This window comes from Cuculus canorus, chromosome 1 (assembly GCF_017976375.1).
Source record: "Cuculus canorus isolate bCucCan1 chromosome 1, bCucCan1.pri, whole genome shotgun sequence".
NCBI lineage: Eukaryota > Metazoa > Chordata > Aves > Cuculiformes > Cuculidae > Cuculus > Cuculus canorus.
In genome coordinates this window covers 204,434,340-204,460,662 of record NC_071401.1, presented here as the reverse complement: position 1 = coordinate 204,460,662, position 26,323 = coordinate 204,434,340, and the positions used below count along the sequence as shown (strand labels likewise).

Below are 26,323 nucleotides of genomic sequence, written 5' to 3'. Positions count from 1 at the left end.
CTTATTCCTCCTGAAGGAAGAATCTGTTTTTTTCCAAAGCCGTTTTTTAACATCTTGCCACTTCATAGCCCTCCAGTTATTTTTCCTCTCACAATCTCTAAGGTGTGATCTCTAGCCTCCACTTGAGAGCTTGCAGCAAGTCAACAGCTCAGGAATCCATGTGGTCCTGCCAAGACAAAGGTCTTCAGCTCATCACAGACTTCTCCACCTTTTGCCGCAAGCAGAAATCTCGGTAGCTGTTTTGGACTTTGCTGCTTTGAACTTGTAAAACTTGTATAGCAACTGTGAATCAAAACTCAAATGATACTCTAGCAAAGCACACCGAGCTCTCCTAGCTCCTGCTTAGAGAAAACTGGTGGGGTTTGTGTCTTTTGAGGAAAATGCTGGGTTTCTGCAATTATAGTGATGCAGCTTTATCACTGGGAGAGGATATGGGCTGGGCTTTCACTGGGAAAGTCTCTCAGTGGGATATGGACTCTTCTTCCCTCTTTATAGGAGAGGATTAAGCAGTCACCCAGCAGAATGTGAAGACCTTTCTGGGGAAATAATTATATGGAAATGAGGTATACCCACACAGGATTCAGATGTTTGCTCCAAGCACGAATTTAAGAGGTAGACTCAGGAGTATGCAGCCCATTTCCCTGTACCGCACTGTAAAACTGTGCACATCACTCCATATAACACAACGCATTTGCTTCTGGAGATATAATCCCAAAAGTATCACATTCACATGCAACGGCTCAGCTCTTCCAAGGAAATTAGGAATTTAAGGCTAATAAGTAAATTAAGTAAGTCCTGAAAATATCTCCGGCCATCACAGTGTTATTCATAGAATCATAGAATAGTTTGGGTCAGAAGGGACCTAATTAAAGATCATCTAGTTCCAGTCCCCTGCCGTGGGCAGAGACACCTCCCGCTGAATTATGTCGCTCAAAGCCCCATCCAGCCTGGCCTTCAACACTTCCAGGGATGGGGCATCCACAATTTCTCTGGGCAACCTGTGCCAATGTCTCACCACCCTAACAGTGAAGAATTTCTTTCTGATATCTCACCCAAGTCTCTCTGCTTTCAGCTTAAAACCATTATCCCTTGTTCTATTACTACTCTCCCTATAAAAAGCCCCTCCCCAACTTTCTTATAGGCCCCCTTTATGTACTGGAAGGCTTAATGTATTTCCCCTGCCTTTCTTCACTGTGTTTTCTAATTCATCATTTCAAAGTTTGCTTAGTTTTGCTAAGCTGCAAAGTTTATTCACTTTTATTTCTATCCAGCAGGTTGCTTTATTCGTGGGCAAAATCTGATGGTCTTTGTTTTTCCTGCAGCAATTTTGCAGGCAAAGACTGGGAGAACGTAAACGCCTGGAAACTTGAGGCTGCTATCAGTTTTTACATTAAATAATCATGACTTCGGCATCATAAAATCAATATATACCTGTTTTTCCTGATTTAAAAAGAAAGAGATTCAATTGTATGGCAAGAATTTGCCTCACCAAGCTTGCACTGTGTGAAATAGAATTGATTATGTGTCACTCTGCATGCATCAGAATAAGGATGTTTTTCCAGATGTGACCTTTTCTCTTCAGTGCCACGTGGGTGTGTGGTCGCAGTTCAAAGCCATGGAAATCAGCAGAGAGAGGAGACAGTTTCCTGCATGGGAAGAGCAAAATCACATTTAGAAATCTGCTGGAGCGGGCAGCTGTGTAAAAGCCACCGAGGTACGTATCTGACAACGGGTGGTGCTGCTGTAGTAATTACTGCGTGCAGATCACTCCTGGGAAATGCTGTCTGGTTCCTTCCTGGGATTTTTCTCTCCAAAACCCAGAAGGTGATGACTGTGTGCAAGACAGGAGACTAGGACCCAGACCTTTTCAAGGGAGCAAGAGCATCTGGTCCTAAGCCTTTGACCTGCATCTCTCTAATCCAATCTAGTCCCAACACCTTTATAGAGCACCTAATCTTTGTGATATGAAGATGCCGACTCTAATACCAGCGGTTAACAAAAACTAATCTGTCTAGGTCAGGCTGCAGCGTACGTGAGGACTGGCTGGAAAGTTTCCAAAAGCTCGTAATTCGCAGTCCCTGCTGCATCTTAAGCTCCGATGACCTGGTTGTGCTGCCCACTCTCCCAGCAGAAACGGCGTTGCCTTTGCTAGCGAAAGGCCACCAGCCTCTCTGCAACTTTCTCTTCTGCTAAATTTGCAAGGCTGAAGCATCAGGCTTGTGATCAACGTGTGAGGAGAACTCGCTGTGTGAAAGGGAGCTGGATACCAGGTGTCTCCGGCTGCTGGAGCGTGGGAGGATTAGCAAAGTCCTCGAAAACCTGAGCGCAGGCTGAAAACAGGAGCCTCAGGGCTACAAACAACTCGCTGGTGGTCAGTAGCTGGTCACTGAAGTGCAACCTTGAGAGACTGATTGAGGCATAACAACAGCAGCTCAGCAAGAAAACAGCTGAGCAATTGAATAAGGGCCTTAATACTGCCTGAGAAAGCAGCACCTTCAACAATGCCGAGGGGCTGAGGCCAAAGGCTAAGAGCATGCCTGGGCACTCTGAACATCTTGTAAAAGGACAAAATAGGATTATGCAAGTCTGATCGATCCTGTAAGTGTGTCCAATACCCGACATGCACCAGCAATTACGAGCACCCTCGTCTTTCTTGGGGTTTTGCCACGCAAGTTGCTCAAAATATTATAAATATTTAAAATGAGCTCTTTGCGTTATTATTTGCTTGTAGGATACAGCCCTTGTAGTGAAGGAGATCCCTGTGACTGATTCTCAGGCTGAAATGACTGCATGGCTCCAGACCAAGAAAAAAAACAGCATCCCTGTTTTACAGACTGCTACCACCCATTATCTTACTGTACTGCTAACTGGAAAGGAAGGTCAATTCAATACTGATTTCCTGGCTGGGCAATCACTGATATGAAGATCCATTCCTCCCGGTATAGGGAGAGACATCTCTGCTTCCCTTAGGTATGTGCAGAAATGCAAAGCAACTTAGCCTGGCAGAGCATCCCATCTCCCATTTCCCTTGATACATAGCCTGGTTGTGCAAACCTATTGGCTCGGTGCAAGGTAGGGAAGGGACGTTAAATCTCCGTGTTGGCCAAAGAAGTTTTTTTCTGGGGTTAGAGATGAAGCTGAGGGCTGCAGATACAGCATCTCAACCAAATAAGGGTTTTAAACCTGGGAGAAAGGTAAAAGGACTCTTTTCTGGATTAGTTCTAACTGAACAACCCCCCTAAAATATTAGCAGTCATTAAATTATGCTTTTGCTTCCTTTGGAGAAAGTTCCCAAGAGGACAGAGGCAGGAAAGGTGCCCATGAACATTGCTGCTGCTGGTACCTCTCCCACAGAAACCGGTGCTTGGGAAGATCTTGAGAAGCCATCTGGACCATCCCTCAGCCTCAGGGCAGGATCACTGCTGGCTAAGACCATGCCCAGCCTATTTGCCTAACCTGTTCCTAAGCCTTCAAGTGATGCTGAGCCACCCACCACCCTATGTGCACATTCAGCTTCTCATTTGTGTTCTGCCAAGAAGAAAGCCATCCTCATTTCTTCAGCCTGGACCATATTTTGTTTAGTTTCACCTAAACAGACATAATTATTATTATTATTGTTGTTGTCGTCATTGTTACTACTACTACTACTACTTCTTCTTTTATGTTGCTCTTTTTAGATCCCAGACAGAAACACCGTTGAACAGTGAGTAAGGGGTAAAAATCCTAGTACACCAGAAATCCCCAGACTATGAAGGCTTCCCTGCTTATTTAAACTGCCTGGCACCACTTAGCTGCCCCGACGTGCTTTCTGTGGGCAAACCCCAAAATTATCTAATATAGGGTTAAGGTAACAAGATGCTCCAACTCCTACACTGACCTTGGCTAGAGCTTGGAAGCTGCTTTCTAGAAATTACCCACAGGGAAAATAGAAAGCAGATGTGTAGAGACCAAGGATAGTCCCATCGGAGATCTTTCTAGCTCAATGTATGCTCGCAGCCCAGAAGTCCAACTGTATCCTGGGCTGCATTAAAAGAAGTGTGGCCGGCAGGTTGAGGGAGGTGGTTCTACCCCTCTATTCCTCTCTTGTGAGACCTCATCTGGAGTATTGTGTCCAGTTCTGGAATCCTCAACATAAGAAAGATATGGAACTGTTGGAATGGGTCCAGAGGAAGGCTACAAAGATGATTAGAGGACTGGAGCACCTCCTGTATGAGGACAGGCTGAGAGAGTTGCACTTGTTCAGCTTGGAGAAGGCTCCAAGTAGATCTTACAGCGACATACCAGCACCTGAAAGGAGCTTACAAAAAAGCTGGAGAGGGACTATTCATAAAGGCTTGTGGTGATAGGACGAGGGGGAACTGGTATAAACTGGAGAGGAGCAGATTTAGGCTTGACATAATGAAGAATTTCTTCACCATGAGAGTGGTGAGGTACTGGCACAGGTTGCCCAGGGAAGCTGTGGATGCCCCATCCCTGGAGGTGTTCAAGGCCAGGTTGGATGGGCCTTGGGCAGCCTGATCCAGTGGGATGTCCCTGCCCATGGCAGGGGGGTTGGAACTGGATGATCTTTAAGGTCCCTTCCAACCCAAACCATTCTATAATTCTATGAATGCACAGAATGAATGAGGCAAATCCCAATTATCAAGTAGACACTTGATTTGCATTAAGATCATAGAATCACAGAATCTTTTAAGTTGGAAAAAGCCTTTAATATCAAGTCCAACCATAAACCTAACGCTGCCAAATCCATCACTAAACATGTCCTTAAGTACCACATCTACACATCTTTTAAATACCTCCAGGGATTTTGACTCCACCACTTCCCTGGGCAGCCTGTTCCAGTGCTGGACGACCCATCCGGTGAACCTCCCCTGGTACTATTTGAAGACATTTCCTCTTGCCCTATAACTTCTTACTTGGGAAGAGAGTCTGATTCCCACCTCACTACAACCTCGTTTCAGGTAATTGTAGAGAGCTATGAGGTCTCCTCTCAACCTCCTTTTCTGCTGACTAAACAAGCCCAGCTCCCTCAGCCGCTCCCCAGTTATGCTCCAGACCCTTCACCAGTTCCATTGTCCTTCTTTGCATATGCTCCAGCTGCTCAATGTCTTTCTTGTAGTGAGGGACTCTGTAGAGCCTTCCTTCCTTCAAGCAGATCAACACTCCCACTCAGCTTGGTGTTATCTGCAGACTTACTGAGGATGCACTCAATCCCCTCATCCAGATAATGGATAAAGATATTAAATAGAACAGATGATTTCCTGGGGACCAGATTCAGTGGAGGGTGCAATATGTAAGCCTCTTCCCTTGAAGAGCAGCTGGGTCCCAGGTGACTGGTGTTGGTTTTGCCCAAGGGATGCAGGGAAGAAGTAGGTGCTTTGCTGATGAATGGGTACATCTTACAACCCAGAATTCTCCTGAAGTGGCAGGAGCAGCCCTCCATCCACCCATCTACATTGAGGCTGGATGCTCATCCAGGGGTTATTTAAGCCTTTGCACTATTTCAGCCAATGTGGTGGCAAAGCCTCTCTGCATCCCTGACCAGGTGATGGAAACGCATTAGTGGGAGCCTAAAGCACCAGCCTCTAAGACAGGACGTGATTGCACTTACAATGCTCTGAGAAGCTCCTGCCACGAAGTTTTAGGAGCTGAATTAACAGTGTCCAGGGAAGATCAATATTGCAGAAAAAAACAACTGAGGAGTTAGACACCTTCCAAGTTGTGCAGACACTGAGCAGAATGTGATGAACAGCACATTTGGACATGAGCATCCAAACATGGATTTTCATGGACACGAAGCTCAAGTTCATTACTGTGTCTAACACTGAGTATGTTGCATTATGCTTCTTTTGCCAAGCGCTGAAATAGCTGATCTGCACTTATCCTGAGCAATAAAACTGTAAAAAACCTGGGTTTTTATTTTATAGGTCTGGAGTCTCTTACTTCAAGGAGCAGCACTTATTTCATGGATTACAGTATTGGACTAGAGTCAGGTTCCCATTCCCTCTGGGAGTGAATCAGCAGAGTTCCTGGGTGTTAGATAGAGGGAACCAGGCCAACAACTGGAGGGAGAGAAAGTTTTAACAGTAAGATGGCAGCTTGTCATCCCTGATGCCCTGGGGATCCAGGATGCTTGGAGACATGGCCCTAGGTCAAGCTCCCAATGTGTGCAGAAGGTGCCAGCCCTGCAGCTGCTCCTGCTGCACAGGGACCATCATGGGTAGATGCTGGTATTTGTGCACAGCTCTATTAGCTTGGGCTCCCTGCGCAAGCTCAGGCAGTGTCAGGCTCTCTTTCCTCTCTGCTTTGTTGCTCCTCATTGCTCACCCATGAGCTGTGCCTGGGCGGTTGCAAGGAGCAGCCAAGACCATGCAGTGCAAGAGCCTGTGCGTGGAGCTGGGCTCAGCAGCCTCCGGCAATGGGCAGAAGGAGCCCGAAGGACAGGAGAGGGGCTTCACAGGCTTTGGACTAGCATCAGAGCTTGCTAAACTGCTCCAGAAAGCTCTGGCTGCTGCTGCTGGATAATGCCATGAAAGGCAGGTTGCTGTCATGCCGCCCTGGCCTCAGGCATGGCTGAGGTGTCCTTCTCTTGCATGTGGGCGTTGGGCCAGGTGGAGTGAAGAAGGACTCTCCTTTACCTGCTGGGCTATATCTGGCAGCAGCACGTGGAAATCTAGTCCAGCTGCATTGAATTTTCCCAGCCTGCGGCATTTTAGGGTTGCTAAATGTCCTGTGAAATTCCATTTTTCTCCAAGAAAATGATTCTCCTCTCAATTTGCCGGGGCAGAGACTCAGCACCAGCATGTTCTGCCTTGTTAGCTGGGGACAGGGTAGAAACCAGTGGCTGTAACTGGTTCCAGTTGCTGGATGGAAGCCCAGCAGCCTATGCCACCAGATCTTCTATGCTTTTGTCCCTCGTGCTGAGGTTCAGGGAACCTACATATGCAGCAGCTGTCGTCCCAAAGTAGAGCAGAGGCAGCAATTCCGTGCAAGATATTGATGTTGCTGCCATCCTTGCAGGAATTACAGCTCCTACAACAGAACTATAAGGGCATTTTGGGGAGCACTCCTCACCCACTGGCTTAAACAGTTTTCTCCAGCGCAGTTTAAGACATACCTGGCAGATTCTGCCCTGAAGCAAATGAAAAGTGCTCACCTTGACCATCTCATGGTGGTTAGGATGGAGTTGGAGCCTGCAGTAAATGGACAGGGAGTCTTTATACCACCACGGCCACCAGCACAGGGCGGTTTGAGGAAGATCTTGGTGATTCCAGGAGGGAGAACAGTTCTGCGGAGAGCAAACACACAGCAGAGAGCACATGGTATTGCTGTTAACCTCCAAAATTGAAGCATAGGGTGCAGTCCTGCATAGTTTAAGGGGTTTCTCTTGAACTAACTCCAAGCCAATGCCTCCTTCTACCTTCAGGGAGAGCGGTAAAAGAACCATGGTAAAAATAAACAACTCTCTTTAGCAGTAATGCTCCATCTTCTCCTCCTGCTGCAAGCTGAGATGCAGATTGAATGGTAGAGATTAAACCACGGAGAATTTATTGCATTCCAAAACTCTAGGCTTGGCCCACAACTCAACCCAACCCTGTGCCTGGTGTCCCTGCTGTGATCCCCAGAGAGGGGTATTGGCATATCCTTAGTATGAGGTTTAGCACACCAGAATCTGAATCTCCAATTGCCTTGGCCTTGGATGGCACCTCCCAGCTTGTGCAAGGGCAGCCAGGAGATGGTGAGCAGGTGGGTCTGGGTTTCTGTCTCCCTGGTGCTGGAAACAGTTAAGCTTTCTCAGCTTGGGCCAGTGCCACTATGAAGAAGATGGGAACAATGTGATACCAAGAATGCAAATAAGACTCTCTAATACACATTTTTGGTGTTTTAGAAAGCAAGCATACTTTATCAGGCTGGGGCAACACAAGGGAGTGATCTACATCAATCATGTACATTGAGACAAAAGCTGGTTACAGAATGTATTTCCCACTTACATGCATATGTATACATTTTCCCAGAAATCTTATGCATATTCTATTACTTTCCAAGGACTAATTTTAATGTAATTATGAACTTCACAACAGCCAAAGCTTTTGCTAATTTGGAGCTGGCTCCAGCTCTCTGCTTGACCCTGCATTTGAGATGGGAAGAGACTCCAAACAGAGGTGATTACAGAAGAAGAGACATCTGTTCAGCAAAGATCATACTTCACACAACACATTATCATCTTCAAAGAATGAACAGTGTCTGGAAAGAACACTGGCTGAAAGAAACCATTCTATCTGCGAAAGAAACCATGCAATCAGAGGGACATTCTCTCTAACTTTCAAAAACAATTACTTAGAAGAAACTTAACTCTACTTTAGCTTAAATAAAAAATATCCCGCATTTTGTAATAGTACCTACTTCTTGTATCAAATGCCCTGCTGGGCTCAGAATTCTCTCAGAGGTGATGCAGGATGCCAAAACCGCTTTATCCCCCCCCCCTCATCCATTACACTCAGTTCTCTGCTGGTCCTACCAGGAGAAAAAACATCACAAACCAAACCAAACCCCAGTTTCCAGTGGTTTCCATTCCTTTCTAAAGCCATCAGCTCCTTGTTCTGTCCCTGTCACCCCTCTCTCAGCCCTGCTGTCTCTGGGAAGGTAAGAGTTAAAAGCTCAGAAACGGCAAGAACTTCCCCCTTTCTGCAGTGCCAGCCTCCAAATGACGCTGTTTTCTGCCGGGCTTTGCCCAAATATGTCTGTTTCCTTCTAAAAGAAGAAGGAAGAGAAAGAAAGAAGCTATAAATGAAGAAGAAATAGATATATTTTAAGAGCGAAGCTCCTCCTGTTCACCCCATGCCGTTCCGCAAAGGTAGGGATGGATGGAGAGGATGGATGGAGCATCCCAGGATGCTGCTCCAGCCGCGCTCGGAGGACCTGGGGGACCAGGGATGGGGTCTGTGCTCACCGCGATTCCTCCTTGCAGGGGTGGAAGCATAGAAATGAATAGAAAGAATAGAAATAAATAGAAAGAATAGAAAAGAATAGAAATGCAGCCTGCAAAGGGAAGCTGTGTCTCCTCCACCTGCCCTTGGCTGTGTGGTTTTTTGGTCTGTCCCTGCTCTGGGGGAATAAGATGCTCTGGGTGGTGCAAAGGCTGAGGATAAGAAGGAAGCAGAACCTTTCTGGGCAGCAGGTTGCTGCTGGGGGTTGTTCAGGTGATGCAGGCTGAGAACTGGCAACCTGCGTGCATTTGTGGTCATCCTTGGGAGATGCTTGTCTGGAGGAGCTGTGCCACTGAGGTCCTGGGAGGAGAGACCAGGGAGGTAAATGGCTTTTGAGAGGGGTACCCCACCTGGGCAGCCCTCTTTCACTCTGTTCTGCATCTCAAACTATCTAATTTCTCAAAAACTCCATCTCGGCAACTGGCAGGAATCTCCCCTTGCGATCCCCTGCCTTGGCAGCGTGGGGCAAGAAGGACCTACCTATTAGACCTAAGCTCTGACAGCTGCTCCCGTGCTGTGCTGTGAATGATCCTCCATTCGTCCCATGGAGGGATGAATGAATTTCTTGTCTTCTCCAGGCTTCTGTGAAGCAGAGGTCCTTAATATTACCTTCTTTCATTCCAGAGGGGTATCACACTGCGGGCATGGTGAGACACAGAGCAGGATGCTCATGGTGGCCTGTTGTCCTAGCAGATCTATTTGGAAGAGAAATGGAAGGGAAAAAGGTCTTCTCCAAGAGACACAGACCCAGGGGAGGCAGGATTAAGTCAAGATGTGCAAGGACACGGGGAAAAGATGCTGCTCAGCATCCAACACAGGTGCTTCGCTGAAGTGCATCAGCATTTCTGGACCAGCGGTGTTGTGCTGGGGGATGGCAGGGAAGGGACAGAGGGTACCGCTGCGGGGATGTCACACACTGATGCTGTCATGGCATAAAAGGGCAGCAAGGAGGGCATGAAAATTTGCGAGAGAGGGCTGGGTTTGTTCTTCTTACCTGTCCTTGCTCTGGGGAGGATGTTGTGAGTGTGCAACAGTTTGCCTGCAGTGATGTTCACAGAGACCACGATCTCAGGCGTGGAGATTTATATTGCCTTTTAAGGCTCAATGAAGCGTGACGTGGTTCACACCCTCGCATCTTGACAGGGTAGCAGATTTCAGATCTTGATTTAATTTTGGGTGATAAACGGATGCATTGAGAGCAGAAGGAGAGATGCTGATGGGTGGGTGGGTGGGTGGAGAAAAGCAGAGAGAATCAGGCTTTAAAAGTGCTGAGTCCTTGAGGGAGGAGTACAGAGAGCTGGTGGGAGCTTCCCATCTTGGAGGGGAGCTCACACGACAGAGCATGTAGGGATAAAAAACAGTGGGCAGGTCTCCAGCACCTGGGGACACATGGTTGGTTTGCAGTAATGAGGATGCATTTCCACGCGGTCTTGCTAAGCACGCCTCAACTGAGGAGGAGATGCTACTTTCTGGAGCACCGTGCCAAGCTTGCTGTCACCACTAGATACCTGGGGTACAGCTAACGTGCAAGTCCCCAGCATCCTGCTATGGGCAGTTCGATTCTGCAACCATTGTGTCACCTGCACAGAGTTATCTCCTCTACAAACTTCCTCTAGAGGTCAACCTTGAAATGTCAGAGCAGCGGCCAGCAGCTCCCTGCATGAGTTTGCAGGTACACCTTGGGAAGATCCAATATGACACATAGACCAGCATGGATGGGCTATGTCCATAGTTTGTGCACGTGCATGCTCATTCACACGGCAGAACCCCACAAGGTTACCTTCTTCTTGCAGATGGAGACTGTAAGACCCACTTAGACTAGAACAGACTGTGGGTTTGGCCGTGACAATACTTGTAAAGATTGCCTGTAAGGCCTGGCTGCAGTCTGTGTAGATGTGACCCCAGCTGAAATCACCCTTTTGGGTTGGTGGGATCCCATGTGACCAGCTGTGCCTAAAGCACTGCTTGGTTGCTGCAGCTGGGCTGCCTGAGCTTCCCACGGGCATATCTATAAGCCACCAGGCAGGAAGTTTGTGGAGAACAGTGTCTTCTGGCTGCCCTTCAAAAGCTGCAGAGTGAGCTGTGCATATCATTAGTTTGCAGGAAATTCAGGCATGGAGAATTTTTCCCTATAATTCAACTCACTCTATTAAAAATCCATGCTGAAGGTGGTGGCCTCAGCCTGATCGGAGTCAGGATGCCTGCCTAATCCTCCCAGAGGAGAACTGGGACTCCAGCCAGCTCAGCAAGGAGACTAAGCCTTTCCTTTGGGGGCTTTCTGGGAGCAGCATCTCACTCCGGGGCTTGCTCACTGCCATCCAGATCTGGGATGCAAAGAAGAGCCTCTGCCTGAAGGATGCTGCTCTGCAAAGCCCAGGTAGCTTGAGGCACATGGACATTTTGGGATTTGCATTTTGTACTTTATGCACCCCTGCCTGGGGAAGTAGAATATGCTGAGGAGTAAAATGCAAACTCCACCCTAGCTCTGCTGGTGTTTCACTGCTTTCAGTTTTGGTATCACTTTCTCAGGTCTCTCTGACACATCTGTGTTAAATCTTCATTGCCTTGGCTCTGTTCTGTCTCCTTTCTCCCTGGGCATCAGAGCCAGTGGCATTGCCCCAGGATCTGCACTTCATATCTATACATTTTGCCAACTCCAAGGCATTTGGCAGTTTTGGATATTAAAGAAAGGTATTTCTAGCAGACATGCTCGAGGACATCTAGAAGGAATGAGCTTAGGGAGGAAATAATTTCTTACAGCATCACAGCATCAGCTGGGAGCACTGGAGAAAGTCCTGATCCCCCTGGCAGTGATCCTGGTGAAGCCCCATCCGTGGCTACAGCTCTCCTGGCAGGAAGTGTTGGGAGCTTTTCACCTATAATGCCCTTCACTCCACCTGAAAAATACTATTTAATTACTGCGGCTGACGCGAGAAAGCCTGGGAGCATGCAGGTGATAAGCAGCCAGGATATTGCCAGAGTGGGACGTTTGTCATTTGTCAAAGGACAAATGGAACTCTGGTGGTGTTGCTGGCTGCAAAGGAGCTGGAGATAAGACTGAAAGACATTGAGCAGAGCTTGAATGCATGATGCTGGGAGCAACTGACTCCTGAGGGTATGTGTAGGGCAAGGTAGATGAATGGTGCAAGGTACTTCCCACCTGAAAAAAAATGTATGGCACCATGAATATATATATATATAAATATATATATGTATATATATATATTTATGGAAATACATAAAGGTGCAGGTCGGCTTTGAACTGTTGGATGGGGGGACCTGCTGGGTGCTGCTTGGATGACCAGTCATCAGGGCATAGAATCATAGAATGGGTTGGGTTGGAAGGGACCTTAAAGGTCAGCCAGTTCCAACTCTCCTGCCATGGGCAGGGACACTTTCACATGGATACAGTTGCTCAAAGCCTCATCCAGCTTGCTCTTGAACATCTTCAGGGCTGGGCATGCATGACTTTTCTGGGCAACCTGTGCCAGTGCCTCACCACTCTCACAGGAAAGAACTTCTTTCTAGCATCTAATCTGAATCTCCCCACTTTCAGTTTAAAATTGTTACTCCTCGTTCTATCCCTTCAGTCCCTGATAAAGAGCCCCTTGCCACCTTTCCTGTACCTTTTATGTGCTGGAAGGCTGCCATAAGGTGATCCTAGAGGCTTCTCTTCTCTAGGCTGAACAACCCCAACTCCCTTGGCCTGTCTTCATAGAGGTGCTCCAGACCTCTGATCATCTTTGTGGCCCCCTCTGGACTCACTCTAACAGATCCATGTCCTTCCTGTGCTGAAGACTCCAGCATGTTACTGTTCATGCAAGCGAAGTATCCTGTGTGGTTGCGAATTGCTTGAATCAGGCAAGAAAGAGGACTCGGGGGGGGGCTGCTTGATGAGGGGGCAAATTCTGGAGTGGCTGATGTGGATTTTATCTGTTGATGGTCTTCACTGCATCTGCCAAGGGAGATTATGGTGGTGGCAGATGTGGGCCTGGATGGACATGGGCTGTGGTTTGGAGAGGCAATGGTGGACACTGTGTTCCTACAAAGAAACTCCACTGACGTGGACATTGGCTGAGGTTCTGCAACACCAGTACAATCCCAGGCAGAGGCAGAGCCTGGGTGACTGCAGCAGACTGCGCTGAGCATGCTGTCTTCACAAAATAAATGAGAAGAACTCATAGCAAGGTGGACATCAGAAACACCATGGGCATGATGGCCCAGCATTGGATCCTGTGCAGCATCTTCCTGGAGAAGATGAGGCTGAGGGGAGACCTTATCACTCTCTACAACTACCTGAAAGGAGGTGAGTGCTAGTCTCTTCTCTCAAGTGAGAAGTGATAGGAGGAGACACAGCAGAACTTGCTTAGCATTAGTAGCTGAATTTGTGAAGGCTGCAAGCTGTGAACTACTCACATAGATATGATGAACTTATGCTGAACTTTCAGTTACATAAAAAAGGTCCCAGAGCCAGTTCAAGCCAGAAAATAAGGAAGCTACTCCAACTGCAAACCTTAAAGATAAGGAAAGGGACAGACTGTCCAAAGGCAAGGAAAGAATTTAATGAAGAATGGAAAGAGCCCACCCCTTGAAAAAACATTGTACCAGCTGTCATGTGGACAGCACGTGAAGAGCACATGGAGGATAGGAACTTGGATTGTAAGGTATAATTGCCCAGGAGTTGTTTCGTTCATGGTCCCTCTCCAGCGGCAGCCAGCTCAAGCTGTAACCTGATGCTGTACCATCAATAAATTAGCCTGAAATGATTCATATCAGAGATTCTGCCTAGCAAAACCTAGGGCTGAGCCAACAGCAGAAACTCAGCAGAGAGAGATGGTGAGTGAAAGAGTGGTTAAGAGAGGCAAAGTGGGCACCTCTCAGTTGACTGAAGCCACCTGCTGCTTATGGACCTTGGTCCTAGCAGCTGAAGCCTTGGGTGAACGTGATTCTCAGTGTGGTATGTAAACTCCGGCAAGATTTCTGCTGTAATATTTGGAGAACTTGGAGACTCTGAAATAGCAACTCCCAAATCCAGCGCTCAGATGCTTGCAAGGCACAAAGCTTCTCTGCAAAGAGACCTCACTGTGTATCGCATCTACCGACACCACTGCAGATGCGTTTTGTTGGACGTCCCTCAACCACCACATCCAAGCCACTACAGGGTATTTGTCTGCATTTAGGTTTGCAGCATCCCGTGATACTGAGTGGAGAACACCTGGCAGACCTGCACAAAGCCCTGCTGATGTCCACCCTCGCCTGGCTTCTCTCTGCTGGTGACCATCAGAGCAACCTCCTCCAAGCAGCTCCCATTCAAAAGTGGCAGAAGTTATTATATGGTGAGGAAAGTTATAACAGGAGCTGTTTTGGCAGGAGAAATGTCCTAGTGGGGGTAATGTTCTGGAGGTTATTTCTGCCACCAAGAACTACCATTTCCAGCTATGTGGTAGAAGTAAGTAAACAGCCCAGCTGCTATAACAGTACTGCTCTTTATTTCTAGGCTTTTTCCCTCTGTTAGCAGAAGTTTTGATGTCTTCTGGTCTCATTTGTGCTTGCTGAGATCAAGGAGGCTCTTGTTAGCACGAGCAGAGGTGCCTTTTGCATGTGAGCATGAAGGGAAAGGGCAGGACACTGTCACATCATAGCATTACTGTTTCTGCTGTATCACTTCTTCCCTATAGAGCGCTTCCTTGATATCACATCTCCTGCAGATAGTCAGGTTGTAACACCCTCTGATGGGAAACTGTCTGCTTTTGCACAGTGATTACAGTTAAGGGCAGAGATTTGCCTTTCTGCAGCTTTTTGCTTTTAAAAGGGATAATTTCATCACTTTGGGCAGCTTTCTGGCTTGGTGGCAATGCCCTACGAATTCACATGCTGCTCCATTTGTTGGTCACCCGTCGCTCCTCGATGTTGTGCTTTCCTGGCAGCCTTCGAAAACTTTTATTCAGTGCTTCCCGTCAAAGGCTCTGAGGAGGATTTATACGTGCTGACGAGCTATGCCTCCAAGTGACACGGATGTGGAGTCCGGAGCTGCTTAGGGGGTGTCCTGCCTGTCACAGCTCCTTGTGGGGGTTGTCCCGGTGACGGTGACAGCGTGGGTGTCTGTTCGTAGCCATCTGCTCAAAGAGCAAGGAGGAAATGTGCAGCAGAGCTGGCCCTGGCTCTCCTGACTCATAGGCTCGTGCCTGAGTCAAACCATCACTTTGTTGTCAATGAACGCCTTTCCCAGAAGGCTGGAAACCTGCTAGTGTCCTGCTTTGCCCCCTGGTTGGTGTTTCTTGTGAGGGTATTTTCCTTTTGGCTCTTGGTTTTATTTCATTCCCTTTTGCCTCCCCAAACTCTTGAGTGAAACACAAGTAAATGACCCAAAGGAGCAGATGTCTGTGCCCCCCATCACACCTGTCCCAGTGCATTCCTGCTCCCTGCAGCTCCACAAAAACACTTGGTGAACATGACCTGTCCACTGCCTCTTTGACATCATGCTTTCTTTAGCATTTACGATCACTCTTGGAGGGTTTTTAGGGGGTTTAAGAAGCCAATGTGCCTAGTGGTCGTGTTCTCGCTGGTGCCCAACTAAGCAGCAAAGCTCACCACGTTTTATGCTGTTGGAGCAGGAGAGGACATGCCAGGCAGTGGTGGGGAGGTGGGATGTGCTTTGCTGCCACCAGCCAGAGGTAGGACCACTACTCACTTTGGAAACTGGGGTAGGAGGCTTGTAAAGGGATATCTGGTGCTACGGGGGAGATGTAAAGTCCAATGAGGGCTATGGGGACCCACTCTGCACCCCAATTGCTTTACAGAAACTAGCCAGTGAGAAGAGATGGGTTGTTACAGCCTCTCAGACCTCCTAAGTCTGGGAATTGAAACCACATAAAGATTCAGTTGCCGATAGCATCTCCTCATCTCCTAACCTGAGAGCAGGCAGATATGCCTGTAACCTGCCTTCCCAGGCCCAGCAGCTCCTGAGCAACTTGGGATGCTGGAATAACCCACTTTTTTGTGTCCCTCCTCTCTCCTGTCTGAGTGGAGAAGAGCACTCCTTTGTTGGTTTTACATGGTGACCAGGCATTGGCATGACACTGGTGCTTTCCCTCCATGCTACCAGCTGAAGACCAGGCTCGGTGGTCACATTACATTGGAAAATCCCATCTGGCTGAGCTTTTCTGGGCTTGGCTGATGAAGAAGTGTCCACCTCCTCCATAGGAAGCTCATTGTGGGCTTGGGCTTCACCCCAGCACACCAATCACGCCACCGACACCCCCAGGACCACTTCTCCACCTGGCATCCCACCACCTTTGCCATCAGGAGCCCACGCTGGCACGGTGGCTGGCATGCTGAACCCTTCCCTAACACACCCTCAACGATGGAGTAATTAATCTCGGCATACGACAACTCCAAAGGCTTTAAATCAGATGACCACGGGATTTCTTGGAGGGATGTGGGAGGATTTCAAAACCAGCAGCTGGCGAGGTGTGATCCCTGTTTGCCTGGTGTGTGCATGCACACACGCACGTGCAGGCATGCACGTCTCTGCGGGGCACCCCACTTTTTCTCCCCCTGCATAACAATATTTCAAGCCTGAAAAAAAAAAAAGGGGGATGGGGGACGGACCCTGGTTGGGAGCCAAGATCCAATCTATACAAGCAGTTTCAAATTTCCCTTGTGTTTTTCCCTGGGGGGATTCCTCATCCTCCTAAGAGGTATCAGGCTTTTCAATACTTGGGCAATTTTTCCTGTATCTACCTTAAATATTCCCTGCTATAAAGGACGGCTCTCATTTTCTTCATAGCATCCTTTTTCAAGCTGAAAGCTCTTCTCACATTTTCCACTCTAGTTTTCTCCTTCCTGGAGCACAAAATCATTCTCAATTTGCACTTTACCATCTATCCTGTTCTGGAAACATCTTCTTGGTGCTGCCCACTCTATCCCAGATTAAATCTCTTCCAAAAAGTACAGTGTCCGGAGTGAAATATGCCCTTCCCTAATGCTGAGGAACCAGCCCCATCCAGGCCAGAAAAAGCAACATCCTCCGTGTTCTATGCAACCTTCATGTTAAAACACCCTGGAATTGGGCTTTCCTTTTGGTTTTTTTCGTTATTATTATTTTTTTTTCTCCAGGGGCATCATGCTGTTTGTTCATAGTTGGCTGCTGAGATTTTATTTACTCTCCCTCCCCCAACAAATCTTTCAGTCCTCGTTGGATGATTTCCAGCTTTATCACTTGATGCAAGGGAAACTGAGGCATGGGAGGGTGCTGTGATAGGCTTGAAGCTGCGGTAATTGAGTAATTGTGGATTTAGTTGCTTTTACCTGCAGATCCAGTGCTGTCTGCATCAAACCTGGCTGTGCCCGAGCATCCTGCAGCAATGGTAAATTTTGGCGTGCATTGGTCCAGTTCTTACCAAAGTGCAATGTGCAGCTTGAAAATCAACTGCTATGGGTAGGAGCAGGATGTTAAAATCCCACCTTGGAAGATCTGGGTTGGAAATCAGAGAATGCTTTGCATAGCTCTGGAATAGGTTACTTGAGGACAGGGTGGGGAGTCTGAGATGGACAAATACAGAATCATAGAATGGTCTGTGTTGGAAGGGACCTTAACGATCATCCCCTTCCAACACCCCTGCCATGGGCAGGGACACCTTCCGCAACACCAGGTTGCCCAAAGCCCCATCCAACCTGGTCTTAAACGCTTCCAGAAACGGAGTCAAATATCTCGCTGTGAAATGGCTTGGGAAGAAATTATGCTGTTTCAAGCCTGTGGAAGTGGTGACAATAAATCCTCTGGGAAAAGGAGGTGCTGTTGTGTTCCTGTGCAGCCCCAGCCCTAGTTTGTGCTCACCTGGAGGGACTGGGAGCCCTTAGCATCCGGCATTTGGGCAGGGACGCAGCAGGACTGGTGTTAAATGGCTGCAACCCTCCAGATGACCTGATTTATTCCCCTCTGTGACGCCTTGGCAGTCACCTCTGGTGCTTGTCTGTCCAACCTGATGCAGGGAGAGCCTTTTGCAGGGCAGTGAGGTGAACTTGTTTGCCGATTTATTTATGATCTTTTGGCTATGCATGGCCCACTGGCACATGGCCGCAGGCAGGAGCCTGTACTTGGCTGCCCGGGAGGGACAGTAGGGACGCAGGGCTGCCAGCACGTGCCATCCCTGGGAAGCCGCACGGGCTGTGCATGCCCCGTTCGCGTGCACACTGGGAGGAAACACCACTGCGCTCTGCTTTCCTGACCTCGCCGTCACCCAGCTCTGCCACGGTCCCTCCCAGCAGCTGCAGCCTTCTCTGGAGACATGCAAAAAGGGCATGAACACATATCACCAGTGCTGAGGGGTGGCTGGGCTTTCCAGCTATTTTCCAGGAAACCTAGAGAACAGCTGAGCCTGATAAACAAAGGGAATAACACATTGGGAAGGGAGATGTTTTTCTCCCAGCAATACTGGGAGAAAAACAGGGCATCCTGCCTCCCACACCCAGACCTGGCCACAAGCCCCATGGGGGACGTGACTTCCCAGTTTCGGTCTTTCCAAAGTTAGGATGCTCTGGTTGCATCCGCTGAAGGGTAAGCGGGAGGATGGGTTGCACTTCGCGAGTCTTGCTCATGAGCTTGAAGGCAGGGACTGAGCAACTGGCACAGAGCCACGCTGCTGATTTCTGTGCCTGGGAGACCGAATTGTTCTGCTCTTAAAAATGCAAACAGCCACTGCCAGGTGGCTGCACAAATTCCCCTGCACAAATGGGGACCCTCCTTAGTCACTAATGTAAGTTTATTTGGAGAAAACTCATCCTTTCATCCCAAGTATGACCCAGACAAGCATCCCACTTCGATGCCAACAAGAGTTTCTAGCATGCTTGGTGCAGAAATCTGAAGGTTTGACTATTTTTTTCTCCCTGACACTGATTCCCTTGGAAATCCTTCTTATTAGCAAGAGATTTCTAACAGGAACAGTAGGACATGGCTGAGGCTGTGATTTGAGCTTGGGCAGCTCAATAAAGCCACTCCACCCCTGACACCATTTTGCATCAACACCACTGTTTGGGGGATGGATTAATGCTCGTGAAACAAAAACTCCTTTTGCAAAAATAAAAACAACGAAGGAAAAAAAGCTGGTTGGTTGTTTTTTCTTCCCTCCAGCCTGTGTCTGTTTTCCAGCTGAAGGGCTGGATCCTGTTTACAGCTGAAAACAAGGTTTTGGGGTAGGAAGAAGGAATCGGAAGTGGCTTCACTGCTGAAATCTCCATGTTGTTGAACAAACCTGAGCAGGACAAATTGGTAGAGAACAGGCACCTGCCAGCAATGATAATTTATTTTGTTTGTTTGTTTCTCCAAGGCTGATTTGCCAAAGGCAGTGAAGAGTCTTCCATCTTGTAGCAGCTGTGAAGAACAGGTATACGGGGAAATGCAGTCAGCAAAGCCTTTGGTCCTATTAAATGTGAAATCACCTCTGTTTGCTGCTTCATTTCCCCTCTGCTTTTCTTCTTTCTGTAGTTTTTGGGTGCAGATGAGCTGCTCAGAAACTAACCCAAGTCAAGCACATTGGTGCCATGAATAGGAAAGCAAATTAATAATCCACTAGATGGTTTATAGCTGTTTCAACAGCAGCAATTTGAGTAACTTCTTGGTGGAGGACATGAAGTTGGGAAGAAGTCTTTATTTGGGTATGACTTTACTAGCCCAAATTTGGGGAATCCTAAGGTTGCCTTATCTGGCTTAGGCTGTTAGATGTCCCGCCATGCTGGGCTTGCAGTGATAGGGTTGGGTGGCCTTGATGTCTAATGGCCTGGCTGCAAACAAGACAAGACAAGTCAATGTGGGATGAGGCTGGTGTGAGCCAGCATCGAGTCTTAGTCACCCCAGTTCATCGATGACTGACTATGCCTGAATGCAAAAGGACCAGATTTTTGAGTAGCATCCGAAGGCAGTAGCAGCATGGGCTGCCAGGGATCGAGGTGGATGTGTGTGCTCCTGCACGTGTTCAAGGGAGTTGTGCTTGTCCAGGCATGGAAGGCTGGATTGGACTCTGCATGAGGTGGGTTTTCAGGGCTATTTAGCTGGTCAGCTCTGGAATGAGCATCTGTGTTTAAGGCAGGACAGGGAGGGGCCGTGCTTTGAGCTTGTTCTGCAGATATCATAGAATCATAGAATAGTAGGGGTTGGAAGGGACCTTAAAGATCACCTAGTTCCGATCCTTTGTGAACAATCCCTCCCCAGATTTCTTGTAGCCCCTTTCAGGTACTGGAAAGTTGCTATAAGATCTCCTTGGAGCCTTCTCCAGGCTGAACAAGTCCAACTCTCTCAGCCTGACTGACTTATATATATGGTGGACTGCAGCTACTGTGACCCTCTAATCCCCTTTGCCTTCACCCCAGACCCATGCTGATGGGTTCCCGTTAGCCACAACTGCAGAAAGACCTTGTTCTTGTGTAGATGTTGGGTTTGGGAAATGCACTGAGTTCTGCCGATGCAAACCTCCATGGGTCTCAACATCCTGATGGACACAGGCTGCAGCTCCTGTTGGTTCAATACATAGGTTGGGCAACTCAAACATCTGTCTGACCCACAAGGCGTCACAAGCACCTTCACCCAGCAATGGGAACAGTGTGCCCGTCGCTGAGGTGGTTTGGATTATCCAAGCTCAGGCAATAAATGCACAACACGGAGTGAAAGAAGGTCATCCCTTGAGCTTGAGCCCAGTTCTGTTTCTTTATTGGGAAGCTGGCAGGAGAGCCTGCCTGGGAGTTGGGTGGCTGTTAGATCTCTTGTTGACTCGGGTGACTCTCTAGCAGTTGTTTTAATTCAGCCGGAGCGCTGGGTAAACAGCCGGTCTGGGAAATGTGAAACTCTCACTCTGACCTTACTGTCACCACAGGCGTCAGCCAAGGGAGGTGCAAGCAGAGAAGCACAGACACACAGGCACGGTGCAGAGGAGCATATGGGCATAGTAGGGATGAACAAGCTGGGTGAGCCCATGTCTCCTGGGGTCATTTATTTGGTATTCAAGCAGTGAGAAGGAAAAACTAAACCCTATTTGGGGCGTAGAGTTTGTATTGTGAATTGCCAGTGAGCAGTGTTGCCAGAAATACTGAGGCAGATGCAGTAAAAGTGGTTTTCCCTCTTCTCCATCGTATCTGTTGGGTCGACTCATGGTCAATGGCCAATGTGTGATTCCACCTGTGCCAACCCCTCATGGCTCTGGCTCTCAGCTGAAGTAACAGCACCTGTTTTGGGTAGAAGCTGGGGTACTCCCTGATGCTATGAAGCACAGCATCTCCTCTCATGGTCCCTACCAACCTGCCAAGTATTTGTTACTGGATATTAAACTCCAGGGCAGAAATCTAAACAGTCAGCTGAATTTTCTTTTTCCCCGCAGGAGCTGTTAACAGCTTGTAATTGTGGGTTGGAAAATCTAAATGCATTTGAGAAAATATGTTGGCAGCAATCTCCACGTATTGTTTCATCTTGTCCCAAAATTCCAGAGAAATTTCCCGTTAATATTTTTCGTGTCTGATTGGAAAATATTGGGCAAAGAAGAAATAAAGCCTGCAGATACTTTTGGACAATTTTAGCCATTTTTTTTTTTCGCGGGAATGACATGGAAAAGATTAAACCAAATGTACAAATTAAAAACATTTACTAGGAATCAGATAAATTGAAGTATTTGCCCTATAAGCAGAAAAATTTAAGAAAACGCTGATAAGAAAATTTGATTATTTAATTTCTACATTCCAGCAATTTGTGTGATCTCATTCCAGTGATTTGGCTCCAAAAATTGGTTAGGAGAGCTGTTAGGAAATCAGAGATATGAAAGGTTACTTGGGAAAATTTTGTCTATAGAAAACTCCAGCAAAAGGTATGGAAACTCAAACTGACTGCTGAGATGTCTGCTATGTGAAAGGCTGAGCCTCAATCGGTCTTTTACCTCCTGATTATTTTTGTTCCTGATGCAGAGAATTCAGAAATCTTGGCTGTCTCAAAATGGCTTTTCAATTGCTTGGTCTGTGGGCATTTTTCAGTGCAGATGTGGATCTTCCCGTTCTAAATTTCACCTTATTGATCATATGCTTTCCCTCCTCATTGTCTTTCACAGACCTTCTAAAAGCAGATCCTGCAGATCTCATGTTTAAAAACACATGGTAACAGCCTGGAGAAGTAGGACACTTAGACCTCACCTCTTGATGCCTTGTGCTTTCCATCAGTTGAACGGTGAGGTGAAACCTTGGGGAGGCTGATCTACAGAACAGCTCAACCCAAGCAGTGGTGTTGGTCCCCAAAGCAGTTCTTTTTGGACCGGGTTGAGATCTGTAGGACACTGTTGGACAACCATCACCTGCTATTGCCTCTATCATCCCAGCCCTGTGAGGAACCAGGGACAAGTGGGTTGTTGATATGGCAGACGTGCTCACAAGGGTGTGGGTGGAAAGATCCTCAGCACGTATGCAGTTTCGAAATGCATCTCCTCATCAAAGTGTTACTCTTCCTCCCTATGTGGGACTCTGGATTGGACAAGGAATTGTGTTTTGGGTCAGCTTGTGCTGGAGCTCACCAAGATGTGCGTCAGATGGCTTTGGACATAGACAGCACTGAGGACTCGCTCCGCTCTCACAGGCTACAAACACCTTCAAGACACATCTCGTCCTGGTTTACAATCAATATCCACAGCAGGGCAGGTGAATCGCTCTGTGAGTGTCCATTTCTCTCTGTGATGGTGGAAATGGTCAAAGGTGTAGACACCCAAAGTGATCTAAATCCTTCCCAAATACTACCCATAGCTTTGCTGTGGATGGAGGCAGACACAAACAGGAGTTGTGCAGGCCTGCAATCCCTCCTCCCTGCTCACCATCCTCCATGGAATATTTCGACTTGGGCATCCTAGGCCATGCAAATGCTCTTGGTGTTGTTAGAAAAGTCAGATTCGTTACCTGTCATGCGAATAGTCAGTCTCACAGACCAAGCTGAGGCATCGATTTTATTAGAGTTGTGCAAGTCTGGGTGCTCGGTGGGTTTCCACAGCTCTTAGCACCCCTGACAGGAGCCTCTGCACTCCATTTATTACAAAAGGTAAAGGTGATTGCATCATACAAGCTCTCTACTACACATACCCGGTGAGTAGGGGACCCGCTTCCGGAGGTGGGTTTGTTTTATTCCTCTGCCAAACTGGCAATCTTGATGACAAGATCTGGTTTAATAAGTCCTGCTTCAGTCCAAATGTCCAAGACATGCCTTACATCAGATTACGAGTGCTTTGATCATTTACTTAGTACAAGTTCTGTTGTTTCACTGAATATTAGCAAACGTTAGTCCATTCTGCTGATGGCTTATCAAGATGGTTAGGACAGAACACTCTCTTTGCACCACTGGGATGCTGCTTTGTAGGATGGCTTTTTATCACCCCTTGATGAAAAGCAGGTGTGTCAGGACCTGAAATGGTGTTAGTGAGGGATGACAGCAGGGATAAAAAAATACCCGCTTTCTTACGGTATGATTAATCCAGTGCACGCTGCTGCTGCCCACAAGCACCTCCTTCTGGATCAGCAGGAATACAAAACACCATGTTTTCTTGCTGAGAGGTCTGTATTCTTCTTGCATTACTTCTGAGAGATTCCCCAGCATCTCCCAGGTATCTGACTTCATGATATCATTGCCTACAGCTCTTTAGAAGCCTCTTGGTCACCATGGCAATGTTGAGGTTGTCACTGATATGGGCTTCTTACATCATAAGGTGAGTCAGCCCCAGAATGAAAGGCCACAGCCTTTGCCATTGTTTGATTTAATAACCTGCAACGACGAGATAATGATCCAGGCTCTTAATGAAAGGTGGTTGTTAATAACATGTTAGGAAACAGTTCAATAGCAAAGTCCAAAGGATAATAACAGGCTGTGATTTCCGGAGGGTGAGCATCTCCCAGCTTAAATGGGTTGAATAGGCTCATCCACTGGGGGTTTCATATCCATCGCTAAGCCTCTGCAAGCAGGAGATGGGAGAGCTGCATCCCAAATATAGCACCACAGAACTGGGTGCTTCTCATGAACACAACAAACTTTAACCACTGGCCACCTCCATGGAAATGGTTCCTATAACAAACCGTGTTTAGAAGAGGGCCGGGATTTTAATTCCTTCCTGCTGGATTCCAACTCGCTGCATCACTTTTCAGCACGAAGTAGGTCTGGATCAGCTGTATTTTGGCTGTATTTTTGCTGAGAAGAAGGTGCTATAGTAACATAGACCAGGTTTATGCTGGCAGCAGCAGGTTGAGTAATGTCTGATCTGGCAGGTGGGATGGATGGGGTAACCCTGTAAACACACTTTTCTTTCAAACCAGTAGTATTTTTGTGCTGGATTGGTGCCCTCTCACAGGTGGTTGTGGCACCTCTCCTAGGGACAAGGTAACCTAAAGTCAAGTTTAACATCTTGTGGATTTACACCCTGAATCTTTCCCAGGACTTTCTGTGGGGAATTTCATACCCTAAAATCACAGGGCAAAGGGGGATGCATTCCTCTAATGTGATTAAAAGTATCTGGGAGCAGGAGGCGCAACCCAGTGTCAGGCTGACCTGAATATTGGCTTTTTGGAGCCACTGACAGTGCCAAAACTTGAATTTTGGCTCTCTGACTGATCCACCCTCTTCGACCCTTTCTGTTGGAACAAAGTCTGAAATTTTGCAGACAGATTTCATTTAAAGAAGAATCAGTATCAGATTTCCAAGACTGAAATATCCCCAACCTCTTGCCATCTAATTACCCTCTAACCGCTTTTAAAACCCCATATTTGTCTTCGCAACCTATTGAGTCAATTATCTTGATGATTTAGCACGTTTATGGGGTGAGTTTTGCTTTGCACTAGTCTTGTAAGGTCAGGAACTTTCACAGGACATTGCTCAATCCTCCTGGACCCGTTTCTGAGCAGACCTGCTAGCGTTGAGAAATGCCCCTGCTCCAATGGACGTTGCAGGTTCAGAATTTTATTTTCAAATTTATTTTTTTGACAATTACTGAATGTAATTCTCAAAAATCAGAGATGTAATCCCTTCACTGGGATTTTAAATATGAACATTGGGCCAGGAGGCACCCTGAGGGTCATCAGTCCTGGCTACTGGACTCCCATCTTGTACCTCCTCATTTTTGAGCCTTACTGGTTCTTCCCAGGGACCTCCCAAGACCCAACTCACTCTAGGGATGGTGGAGGAATCCTTGGCTGATTTTGCTTCTGACTTGGGGAATCAGTGTTAAATCCAGGCTCTCATCCTTCTTTTTTCTCCGTATTCATTTTGGTCCAGGCAATGCATTTGCAACTCTCCCAATTCCTTTCCTACCTACATTTATCTCACCCGATTATAACCAAACTCCTCTCGTTAAGGCACAAATCTGCCAGCTGAAAAGAAACTAGGTTTGAATTTGAACCCTCATCCTCCTGCTTGAAGGGCTCCTAAATGAAACGGAATTAAAATGAAGAAATTAAAATGAAGAAACCTTCAAAGGCTTGACAGCATAGCATGACAGAGAGTTGACTTCAGGCAGGATTTACTGTCCCTGAAATAGTTTCTGTGTTGCACTGAGTGTAACGGCGACCGCGCGCAGAAGGGCTCAGAGCAGAGAGCTGAGTGAACGCAACCAGTTTCCTCCATGGATGAATATAGCTGGAAGAGTACAAAAACCCTATAGGGAACCCCCCTTCACTTTTTTTATCAGTGGACAGTGAAATGATGTTTTCTATTTACTGCCTGGGTAGTACCCATCCTTGCAAGAGAGGTCACGTGCACAAGAGCTGATTTTTACTTAAGCATTGGGAAAACTGACCCCATGAATTCTGCAACCCTTTCGTGGCTTTTCCTGCCTCTTGGCTGCCAGGAAAGGCAAGATCAGCTCTGGGTGTAATGTTTGATTGGGGCTGATAAAGCAGGGCTGTGCAATGTCCTGTGCCCCTGTGGGGATTTCCCCCTTTTGGACTCAGCACTTGTTTTTCAGTATCCGAGACTAAACTGCTTTGAATTTTCCCCTTCTCTGCTTGCAGCTATTTTTAAGGAAAGCTGCACCCAAAGGCATGCATGGGGCAGCTCTGGGTGCTTGCTCCTCTGATATTTCAGTGCTCAGCTGTTGATAGCAACCAGCTGAATTTCTTACAGTTGGGGAAGGAAGACGTTTCATGAGCACATCAGGTCCGCTTACAGTGTGCAATAGTGTCAAAAACTGGACGCCTTGTCCCAGGATGGAAGAGCGTGTGTTTTTCTCCTGTGTTTAAGGGATGGCTCAGGGACAGCCCTGAGCACGCGATGTTCCCTACCTTGCCCTAATCCTGCACTGCAGGCAGGACTGAGCCCTCTCAGTTGCAGACTTGAGAGG

The 26,323-nt window shown here is 47.5% G+C and overlaps 1 protein-coding gene and 1 long non-coding RNA gene across 2 annotated transcripts in view; one reads left to right on the top strand and one right to left on the bottom strand.

Moving 5' to 3' along the window:
* Positions 1–1,215: 1,215 nt before the first annotated feature.
* LOC128851886 (uncharacterized) lies at positions 1,216–10,027 on the bottom strand. Its single transcript, XR_008449418.1, has 3 exons — positions 9,982–10,027; positions 7,157–7,288; positions 1,216–1,646 (listed from the first exon to the last, which is right to left on the bottom strand). It is a non-coding gene; the product is annotated as an uncharacterized LOC128851886 (long non-coding RNA).
* Positions 8,713–26,323, top strand: part of PFKFB3 (6-phosphofructo-2-kinase/fructose-2,6-biphosphatase 3) — a 44,457-nt gene continuing 26,846 nt past the window's right edge. Inside the window, exon 1 of the mRNA XM_054064034.1 lies at positions 8,713–8,854. Coding sequence (XP_053920009.1) covers positions 8,839–8,854 — 16 coding nt within the window. The 5' untranslated portion in view covers positions 8,713–8,838. The remainder of the gene's footprint in view (positions 8,855–26,323) is intronic.